The 11,937-nt window shown below is 40.1% G+C and overlaps 1 protein-coding gene across 1 annotated transcript; it reads right to left on the bottom strand.

Moving 5' to 3' along the window:
* Window positions 1-1,639: 1,639 nt before the first annotated feature.
* LOC116966122 (volume-regulated anion channel subunit LRRC8C-like) lies at window positions 1,640-6,374 on the bottom strand. Its single transcript, XM_033012310.1, has 3 exons — window positions 6,237-6,374; window positions 3,588-3,952; window positions 1,640-3,521 (listed from the first exon to the last, which is right to left on the bottom strand). Exons 1-3 carry the CDS (start codon window positions 6,372-6,374, stop codon window positions 1,640-1,642), a joined length of 2,385 nt encoding a protein of 794 aa, XP_032868201.1.
* Window positions 6,375-11,937: the final 5,563 nt, after the last annotated feature.

The raw sequence follows: 11,937 nt of genomic DNA, 5'->3' as shown, positions 1-11,937 counted from the left end.
ATATTCTTCTGACATGCTGCATGACCCATTGAGTGTTATTTGTTCCAGATTCCAGCATCTGCAATCCCCTATGTTCTTGCATTTTTCAATGAGTAAAATGAAATGGGGCTATATTTACCCTTTCCAGGTATAATGATGCACTGACTCAGACTGCAATCTCAAAATCAGTTAATTATTTAATGCTAATAAATCAGTCAAGTTTAAACGTAAACTAAAAGGAATTGAAATGGATATCATGCAGTTTTCAAAAATCAGAAATAACTATTCAGCTCTCAGAAAGATAGAAATGTGCTAAGAATTCAAACTACAATTTTCAGTAAAATTACTTACAATTGAGAATTACATTCTGTTACCAAACTAGGGTGCTTAAATTGGATTATATAAGCAGCAAGCAGTTTTTCATCTTTTTAAAAATAAATTACATTAAATGTAAATAGAGAACTGAGGGGGAAAAAGGCTTAATCAAGTTGCTGGTTTATTTAGTCTTTATCAGAGGTAATATAAAAGTTAAGACTATTCTGTTGTGTATCAAATATTGCATAAGCCATGCATTGCGTCCAGAGGACTTTAGGGCCTTCAGTGAACATCAATATATTTTTCTGAAAATATCTCCAGTCTGGAGTTCAATTTAAGCCAAACTGATGAGAAGAAAGACGCAAAGTGCTTGAAAAACACAGTGGGTTAGGCAAGATCTCTGGAGAACATGCATAGGTGGTGTTTCAGGTCAGGTCTTTCTTCAGTCCTGACCCAAAACATCACATATCAGTGTTCTCCAGAGATGCTCCCTGACCCACTGAGGTACTCCAGCACTTTTTGTCTTTTTTAGTATTAAACCCATGTCTGCACAAGTGTCTCGACCCGAAACGTCACACATTCCTTCTCTCCAGAGATGTTGCATGTCCCGCTGAGTCACTCCAGCATTTTGTGTCTATTGTCTGTACTTCCTGGTATATCCTTATGAGATGAAAGCTTTTTCTCACTCTACAGATCCTAGTGCGCAGGTGTTGACGAAAGTGCTGTCAGAATATTCCGTCATTAAGATCCAGTGACTACAAGTGAACAGCAAAATCTCGCCAGGTCAGGTGTGACTTGGAGAGGAACCTGCAGGTGGTGGTGTTGTCAAGTGCTTGCTGCTGCTCCTGAGAGTTTGGGAGATGCTTTCAGAGGCCAACGCAGTGTGGTGGCAATGGAGAGAATGAGTGTTTATGATGGTGGATGAAGTCATAATCAATTGTTGGCACAAATGCATTGTCCGATAGAGGAAGGGGCAAAAGTCAGGCTATTGTGTGTAATGTTCAGAACCCAGAGTTGGGAACAAGAGAAAAGATTTTCAGAAAGTTCAAACACTTTGTTGCAGCTCTTTAACTTGTCTATATCATAAGGGATATTTGAATCAAATCACAGTTAACAATTTATTTCTTATAGCTTTATAGCATTTCTTGTGCTGTTGGCTGTGTGCAAAGTTAAGTGCAAGAACCCAAATATCTGCCCCCCTTTGTTTTACTCACCTTATCCCCTTCTCTGCTTCCCTCTCCTTCCCAAGTGGAACTACAATGAGATCTTTGTAAAATGTCACCACCCTAATTTGTAGAGAAGAAGAAGATTTAGATGCTGGTTATTCAATACTCACGTTTCAGATTCATGACATATTTTCTATCTGCTCCCTGACTTCTAGAGGCAATGTTTTAAAAATGTCATCCTCGACACAGAGTTGGTTTCTCCGGAGACAAACACACTGTCCCAGTTCAATTGGAAGCTTATCCAATTTGTTGGCTTTAAGATCGAGGAGTTGCAGTTGTCGCAGACGTCCAATATAGGGAGAGAGAAAAGTCAGGTTATTGTGCGAAATGTTCAGAACCCGGAGTTTGGTGCAGGAGAAAAGATTTTCAGGAAGTTCTGTCACTTTATTGCATTCAATAGCAAAATGTTGCAACTCTACTAGCTGGTCAATATCAGGAGGAATCTTTGAAATGTGATTATGGGAAACATCTAGAAAGAGTAGTTTTGTTAGTTTAAATAGACTCAGGGGCAGGAATTCAATCTTGTTCTTATTGAGGTACAGCATTTCCAGTTTTGGAATTTTAGCAATGTGAACGGGAATGGAAGTGATATTGTTATGCCACAGCCTTAGGCAGATGAGCTTCCGGAGGTTTTGGCAACTGGCGAGCTCTTCTGTTGAGCTCAGGTTGTTATCTTTAAGGTCCAGTTCCTGTAGGTTGGTCAGACTGAAGATGGCACTGGGAATTCTTTCCAAGTTGCAGTGGAGCAATCTCAGCAGAGTCAGGCCAAAGAGCTTCTTAATGTTTGTAAGTGATGTTATTTTGACCCCTTCGTTGTGAATTACCAAGCACAATAGGTGATTTGCCATGTCTAAAATTGCATTGGGAAGTTTGGTTATATTGGTCTTCAGATGCAAGGTATCTATTTTCGGTAGCTCACAAAACATCTGCAGGGCAGTGGAGATTTTACTGTCTGTTTGCAGTTGCCCTTCGATGTAGAGTTCGTGCAAATTTTTCAAGGTGAATATCCATGGTGGTATTTCATCAGCGATACCAAATCGCACACGCAGAGTTATCAAGTTCTCCTTTAGGAATAATAGAGCCTGCCTTTCCACCTTAACCGAGCAGTTGTACAACCACATTTCTTTCATCATTTTCAGATTGGAAATAGCAGCAGAAATGGCGACACCTTTGATGAGCTCCAGCTTTAACACTTCAATCTCTGTCAGGTCGTACACCTGGATGGGGATCCCAGGCATCATGAAGAGATGCATTTCAACCTTGTTCTCCATGTTTGTGATGAGACGCTGCTTTAGTCGTTCCTGAGTCCACTCGTGGTTCAGATTGAGCTGGAGAAGTTTATTTTCACTCACATCCGACAGAAACACTGCAAATTTCCTGGCGTAGAGTTTGTCATACTGGTCAATGAGATGAAGCAAGAATGCAAAGTCATTTCTCACGTCCGGGATATCATCCATCCCAGTTTCAACTCTCACGTTTTCAAATGAATACTCTTTCAATTTATAATACAGTATCCAGTGCAGTGTGTAGAGACACGTGCAACTATACAAGGCTATAGCAGTTATGTACAACAAGGATAACATTTGGAACATTCTCCATAAGCCATGAATGCAGAAGAAGTCAGTGAAGCCCGTGATGTGCAGTGCATCGACACAGTGAATGTTGTTACGCATCTGAGGAATGAAAATGCTGATGTAGACAAGAATGACTACACTTTGCACAGTGCGGACAATGGTCTGATTCAAGTACATTGTATAGAGAATGTCTCCCTCTTCTGTATGCAGGCGAAACTTCTTCACTTTTTCAAAGAGGGATTTGGCCTGCTCACCTTCCTTTTTATCCAAGATTTTCATGGAGGAGTTGTCTACCATAATGCCACCAGCAGACTTCAGAACTTCTGAGGAGCTTTTGGACAGAAGAGAAACCTTATCCCCTTTATGGACGTCGTTACTGAATGCAATCTCTTGTGATAATGATTCGGAAAAGTCAACTTTCAGTGGACTGTCCATAGAAGATAACGATTGATCTGTACTGGATTCAGAAACTACAGGCATTCTCGGGGTAGACTCCTCATAGACCGTTTCTGACAGTGCTTTCGTGGTCCATGGTGAGTCAAGGCATTTCCCAAGGACAGTAATAAAATGCTCTATCTTAGAACTTGTACCAGGAAATTTGAACCAGAAGTTGCTGCTGATGAGGAATATTAAAGAATGTAGAAGCACCAGATAAGGGAAATACTTGGAAAACCATATCACTGCATTATCATAGCACCACTGGTTAATCAGATAGTACTGCTGAACATCTAGGCCAGTCTGGAATCCAGAAGCAAACACATTAAGCTTAAGCCCTTCCAAAATTGAGTTGTTCCATTGTCGTTCCTGAATAGAGAGGCCCTCTGGCACTGGGATACACAGAATCTGCCCATTTGATACCTGAAAATGACAAATCACACTGAACAGAAATTCATTTGATTATAGATTTATTTTCCTTATTTATTACATGTAAAGCTTGTACATGTATGAGTCTTTTAAATGTTGTTATAGCAAAACCTCGAAACTTTTTTAATGAATTGTGTCATAGTCTTCAAAATATAATTATTTACTGAGTTTTGTATCATTTTCCTTGTGGCAAGGCAGATGACAAGAGCATCATGGCTCAGGTGCAGGCAGTTGCCAGAGAAAATGTGTTTATGAGCGTTGAGATCTTTACAATCCACACATAGGCACTGTAAATGAAGAGGATTATTGGTCTATTCCTCTGAACTATTGCACAATAAACAATATAGATGCCACTGGGAGTAAATGCTTAGGTGTGGTCTCAGCGTTGTAAATGACATCAGCACAATACATTAGATTGAAAACAAAGGGTGTATAATCTCTTGCATAAAGGAAACATAATATCTTGCCACAAGAGAACTAGACACAGAATTCAGAGAATAATTCATTTTTGAAGACCACAACATCAGTTTAAAAAAAGGGGGTGTAGGCATGGGTACAGTTATAACATTTAAAGAACATTCACACAGGAATGTGGATAGGAGAGATTTGGAGGGATATGGGATGGAGGAAAACAAGTTCTATGATTCTAACACGTATTATATTTCAATATTCTCAAATGAATGCAATTGAAGGTTGTTCCAGCTGTCTTAGCTTTATCTAGGTACTATATAATGAGACAATCATACCATGTGATTCAGATGAATCAACTGGGTGCAAAGGAAGTGACAATTAAAGGCATATAAAAGTGTACATAAAGTAGATTGTTCTCAGCCACGTCTAGGGCAGCAGTAACCCTCCATAGATGCTGCCTCAGCATTTTCCAGCTGAGGCAGCATTTTTGTCTACTTTCGATTTTCCAGCATCTGCAGTTCCTTCTTAAACAATAGATTTTACATATGTCCATTTTACATATTCCTCTAAATGTGTAGAAATGTGGAATTCACAATATCAAGAAAATATATCCATATTTACTCAGAATGCCAAACTTTTATAATAATCTACAATAAAGTTTGATAACTGGTTGATATTTATCTACAGCAGATTTTAATGACCAAGAAAAAAATATATTTCCTAACCACATCTAGGGCAGTAGTAACCCTTCTGATGAAGATAATCCCAGTATTTTTGGGGAAGGAATTCCAGAATGTTGATGTAGTGATGAATAACTGGTACATTTCAAGGTCAGAATTGTGTGCAATTCAGAAGGGAAGCTGCAAGTATAAAGTATTCTCATGAACCTGTTGACTTTGTCTATCTTCATGCTGGAGATTGTGGGCTTTAGAGATGCTGATGGAGTTGCCTGGTTGAGTAATTACAGGGGAATCTGTGGACGTGTGCCAGTGGTGGATGGAATTAATGTTTGGGTACATCGATGGGTACCAATGATGTTTTGTCCTGATGATATTGAGCTTCTCCAGAGCTGTTGATGCAACACTCAACCAGATAGTTATGGACTGCTTATATTTACTGATAAATTGCATTTGGAATTAAACACAAAGCCTTCATCAGCAAACATTGTCACTACTTTCCTGACCTAATGTTGGCTGGAAGGAAGCTGCTGCTGATGGCTGGGCTAAGGGCACTGTTCTGAGGAACTGCAGTGATGACGTGTGGATGGGTTGATTGTCCTGACAATCGCAACTACTTCCCCTTGTGTGACTCCAACCACTGCAGTGTTTTCCCTTTGTTACCCATTGACTTTAATTTTAATAGGACACCTTGATGCCACAGTTGGTGCCTGGTTGTCAAGTGCAGTCGCCCTCAGCTCACACATTCATCTCTGATGAGGTTTGGAGCTGAGTCGCCCCACTGAAACCCAAACTCAGCATCAGTGAGTAGGTTATTATCAAAGACTTCCATAACTTTATCTTGTTCAGCTAAAAGCACCCTTTCTCTCTGTTGGCATTTACAGCAAATTGGGGCACCAAAAAATATTTGCTAATTTAAATCAGCATCGAGACACTTCCCTATTTAACAATGTTTTGTCTGAACTCAACCTAAAGAAGTGGCAATACCCGTAATCATGTCCAAGTTTAATTCATATCTTGAAAGGACAAAAATTGTGGGGAGAATAAAGTAACTCCTCACCACTTCTAATTTTAAATGCCTACATTTAGAAACTAATGATCAGGGGTACTTTTTGGTGTCAACTCAACAGAATCTAATGCATTAGTGACCCAGACAGGTTACAATAGGTCACTCTTTCCTTCGTTTTTACCTGCAGTGCTCCTCCAAACATTGACACCAGAACCATTAGAAGGGTCAGATATTCTGCAAATACATCCCACCAGGGCTTCAGGATTTTGAATGCTGGGTCTTGTTCCCCAAAATATGATAGTTCTGTCACTGGAATCATTTCTACTGGGAAGAAAAGATAATGAAGTAAAATCAAGAGCAGAAGAAATTTTCCGTTTCATCCAGTGTATTGGCTAGGAGAGTTAGGACAGACCTGGATTGCTTTCTCTGGAGCATCGGAGGTTGAGGGGAGACCTGAAAGAAGTTTTTTTAAATTATGACAGGCATAGACATTAGGGATAGACATCCGGAACTTTTTTCTCATGGTGGAAATGTCAAAGACTAAAGGGCATAATTTTAAGGTCAGCGTGCAAAGTTTAAAGAAGATGTCGGGAACAGAGAATGGTGGTAGACACAGATACGATATTGGCATTTAAGAGGCTTTTCGATAGCCACATGGATATGTAGGGAATGGATCATGTGCAGGCAAAGGAGATTAGTTTAACTTGCTATAATGTTAGGTATGGACATTATGGGCCGAAGGGCCCGTTCCCACTCACAGCCAAGGTGAGTTTGTTCTTGTCCTCATCAGAACACCATCAACAGACAACTCCAGCTGGGTTCACTGGATTATAATGAAGACCACAAAATTGGATGGCTTTTTCTTTCCTTCCTCACGGGCACCAATGTTGATTCTAATACCCAATCTACAGTACGCCCTTGTTTTAATGGACCTCTTTATAACAGAGTTTGGTTATAGTGGCCAGACTGTGCTACCTAAATAACAGCATGGAGCAGATATTAAACGTGGGTTAGGTGGTATGAATGGCTTAACCACTCATTCCATTACCTCGATCATTGGGTAACTCAATGTACATGATTCAGTGTTCATCAACAACCTACTTACTTTTACTGATACTAAGTTTGGATTTCACTGGGACTGATATTTAAAAGTATTTTTTCTGCTTCACATTGTTGTAAAAAAACAAAATAATTATAGTATCGTGGGATTTTTTAACTGCTAATATGTTACTAAATTTTAAAATTATTCATTCTTTCTGCAGGCTAATAAGAATATATAATAGTCTAATATGGTGAAGACCCTAATATAATTTTCAAACCATAGGATGTTTCACTTCATGTTTTGAGGAATCATCAGATCCAGTTTTCTGACCACAGGAACAGCTTGGCCTGCTGAGCATCGCCAACATTTTCTGTTATTTCACATTATCATCAAAAAAGTGTTTGGAATATATCGATGGGACACATTATTCTATTCAATTTAAATATAATTTAACTTGTGTTATTTTTGATGCATATATGCTTAATTGAGCTAGGAAGATGGCTGATCTTAATGTTCTTCAGTCCAGAATTTATTCCTGGGAATTTACACAATAGCTTGGCTGCGTTCCAGCTGAGCAGACTGTCAGACGAAAGACAGCAGATTGGGAGCAATAATCTGCATTTCTATTTCAGCATTCTGTCAGAGAAAGAGTGAAAAAAACCATGTTGCATGATTAATTTCATCTTTAATTAGTTCAGGTTAAATGAGCTTGTTAGTTTGATATTCAAGTTTCTGATTGCTGAACAAGGTTTGTATTGTGTACTTTTCGTCTGCAGGTAAAAGTTATGTTTTAAATGTTGGTTGATAGGAACAAAACATAAACCAGAGTTAATGTTTCAGATCAATGACCTTTCCCCAAATCATGATGTAAAATATTAATTGTTTATAAGACATATTAGTGTCTTCACTATAGTAGACTGTGTTCTATATTCTTCTTAGCTTGCATAAAATACTTTTAAAATGTAGCCACATCATTTTTCAAGAGAGAGTTAGATTTAGCTCATAGGGCTAAGGGAATCAAGGGATATAGGAAGAAAGCAGGAACGGGGTACTGATTTTGGATGATCAGCCATGATCATATTGAATGGCGGTGCTGGCTCGAAGGGCCGAATGGCCCACTCCTGCACCTATTTTCTCTGTTTCTATAATTGATAGCGCAGGGCACCACCTTCCATTTTCTGAAGTATACTTCTCAGGCAATTCCTCGAGATTGAGGATGACTTGCTTCCACTCTGGTTTAGTGGAGTCTCATGAGGCAATGTAGGAACAACAGACTCTTCCACACAAGTCCATCTTTCAAATAGGTAGCAGTTTGTAACCGAGGGCACCCCTTCTACAAGGCACCAAGGTTCCCAATACAACCCTGAATGCTCCTCCTCCACTTGAACAACCATGGGGCCATTGTATGCAGGCAGTAGAGATGTCGCACTTTCTTCAAGGAATCTTTGAGTATATACTGAATATTGTCCTTGATCAGCCTGGTGACCTTCTATGTTAATGCATGGAATGTCATTATTTACTGTGGACAGCATTGGATATACACTACCTCAGCCAATGTGTGAAGATACTGCAATAGGAGAAATAAGCTGAAAACATGACAAAGATGGAGACAAGATGCTGGAGTAACTCAGCAGGTCAGGCAGCATTGCTGGAGAAAATGGAGGTGACGTTTCTTCAGACCTATATTTGTTATATCTTTGGAACAAAGCAGCATCTGCAGTTTCTTTTTCTTACATGAAAACATGACATTTTTTTCTAAATACAATCTCTGAAAAAGTCAGCTAAACAAATATAGAAAAGTTGTGAAGAAGAGACCCAACCACAAAGTCACATATCCATGTTCTCCAGAGAGACTGCCTGACCCTGTGAGTTATTCCAGCACATCGTGGTGTTTATTTTAATAGTAAAGATAGGCTGGAGAACGAATATATTTATTTTAACCTGTTCAACTGTGTAGTTGGGGAACAAAAGCAGCCCACCCCTTGCCACTTTTCATTTCACTGCACATCTCGTATGTGTATGTGACGAATAAACTTGACTTGACATAATGACCTTCAGCGATGATAACTTAGTGGTGAAATTAAACAGTTCAAAGGTGGCACCACAGGCCTGTGATACCCACGTGTTGGGCTATCCTGAAATGCCTTACAATGGCTGTAGACCGAAGGCCCATCAGAAATTTGATTTCAGTCAATTTCTTCAACAGATAATGATAATGAACATGGGACAAGTTGCCAGACTGCAATGCAATAACTACTGCTCACAGGATGGACCAGGCGATGCTTCTGGAGAATGGTACTTGCATTAAAGTATAACTCAAAATAAGATGTGTCCTGGTTCCCTCGATTACTTAGTCAGTGCAAGCAAGGAAGCTCTAGAGAAAGTAAAGGAGCCAATCACTTACTGACAGGATTCACACCCAACGAACGTTTGTGCTCGGAGTTTAAACACTTCAATGAACCGCCGAGGGTGCAGCCAGTTGAGATTCTGTCAACTTTGTTGAGGTATTCATGTCTAGAGATTGTCGAGTGATCCCGCCGGCTTGTCTTTCCAACGGCCGCTCCAACCGTCGGGAGAGACCGAGGTGCGAACGCTCCTCGCCTTCTAAACAAGTCAACGTTCCCCACCCCACCCACAGAGCGAATTTACCGCCAATCCCCAGATTTAAAAGGGGGTGGGATCTGGAAGAGAGTCTTTGAGAGCATTTGTTGGGCTAATTAATGTTATTAATGTTATTATTGCACTATTATTGTTGTTGTTTGTGTGCGTATAGAAGCAATCTAATTATTGATTAGATTAGATTTGTGTCTATCTTCGGTGTAAACATACATACACACATATACATACATACACACAATTACATAATACAGTTTTAATATATAATAGATTTGTACTATATTTCAACATAATTGTATAAGTTGTAAAAACAAGCCTGAAGGCTTTGTGTCTCAATGCAAGGAGCATTCGTAATAAGGTGGATGAGTTGAATGTGCAGATAGCTATTAATGACTATGATATAGTTGGGATCACGGAGACATGGCTCCAGGGTGACCAAGGCTGGGAGCTGAACATCCAGGGATATTCAATATTCAGGAGGGATAGAGAGAAAGGAAAAGGAGGTGGGGTAGCGTTGCTGATTAGAGAGGAGATTAACGCAATGGAAAGGAAGGACATTAGTTTGGAGGATGTGGAATCGGTATGGGTAGAGCTGCGAAACACTAAGGGGCAGAAAACGCTGGTGGGTGTTGTGTACAGGCCACCTAACAGTAGTAGTGAAGTTGGAGATGGTATCAAACAGGAAATTAGAAATGCGTGCGACAAAGGCAAAACCGTTATAATGGGTGACTTCAATCTACATATAGATTGGGTGAATCAAATTGGCAGGGGTGCTGAGGAAGTGGATTTCTTGGAATGTATGCGGGATAGTTATCTAAATCAACATGTAGAGGAACCAACGAGAGAGCAGGCTATTTTAGACTGGGTATTGAGTAATGAGGAAGGGTTAGTTAGCAGTCTTGTTGTACGTGCCCCCTTGGGCAAGAGTGACCATAATATGGTTGAGTTCTTCATTAGGATGGAGAGTGACATTGTTAATTCAGAAACAATGGTTCTGAACTTAAAGAAAGGTAACTTTGAGGGTATGAGACGTGAATTGGCCAAGATTGACTGGCAATTAATTCTAAAAGGGTTGACGGTGGATATGCAATGGAAGACATTTAAAGACTGCATGGATGAACTACAAAAATTGTTCATCCCAGTTTGGCAAAAGAATAAATCAGGGAAGGTAGTGCATCCGTGGATAACAAGGGAAATCAGGGATAGTATCAAAGTGAAGGATGATGCGTACAAATTAGCCAGAAAAAGCAGCATACCGGAGGACTGGGAGAAATTCAGAGACCAGCAGAGGAGGACAAAGGGCTTAATTAGGAAAGGAAAAATAGATTATGAAAGAAAACTGGCAGGGAACATAAAAACTGACTGCAAAAGTTTTTATAGATATGTGAAAAGAAAGAGATTAGTTAAAACAAATATAGGTCCCTTGCAGTCAGAAACAGGTGAGTTGATCATGGGGAACAAGGATATGGCGGACCAATTGAATACTACTTTGGTTCCGTCTTCACTAAGGAAGACATAAATAACCTGCCGGAAATAGCAGGGGACCGCGGGTCAAAGGAGTTGGAGGAATTGAGTGAAATCCAGGTTAGCCGGGAAGTGGTGTTGGGTAAATTGAATGGATTAAAGGCTGATAAATCCCCAGGGCCAGATAGGCTGCATCCCAGAGTACTTAAGGAAGTAGCTCCAGAAATAGTGGATGCATTAGTAATAATCTTTCAAAACTCTTTAGATTCTGGAGTAGTTCCTGAGGATTGGCGGGTAGCAAACGTAACCCCACTTTTTAAGAAGGGAGGGAGAGAGAAAACGGGGAATTACAGACCAGTTAGTCTAACATCGGTAGTAGGGAAACTGCTAGAGTCAGTTATTAAAGATGGGATAGCAGCACATTTGGAAAGTGGTGAAATCATTGGACAAAGTCAGCATGGATTTACAAAAGGTAAATCATGTCTGACGAATCTTATAGAATTTTTCGAGGATGTAACTAGTAGCGTGGAAAGGGGAGAACCAGTGGATGTGGTGTATCTGGACTTCCAGAAGGCTTTCGACAAGGTCCCACATAAGAGATTAGTATACAAACTTAAAGCACACGGCATTGGGGGTTCAGTATTGATGTGGATAGAGAACTGGCTGGCAAACAGGAAGCAAAGAGTAGGAGTAAACGGGTCCTTTTCACAATGGCAGGCAGTGACTAGTGGGGGTACCGCAAGGCTCAGTGCTGGGACCC

This window comes from Amblyraja radiata, chromosome 35 (assembly GCF_010909765.2).
Source record: "Amblyraja radiata isolate CabotCenter1 chromosome 35, sAmbRad1.1.pri, whole genome shotgun sequence".
Lineage (NCBI taxonomy): Eukaryota > Metazoa > Chordata > Chondrichthyes > Rajiformes > Rajidae > Amblyraja > Amblyraja radiata.
This window is presented reverse-complemented; position numbering and strand designations above follow the sequence as displayed.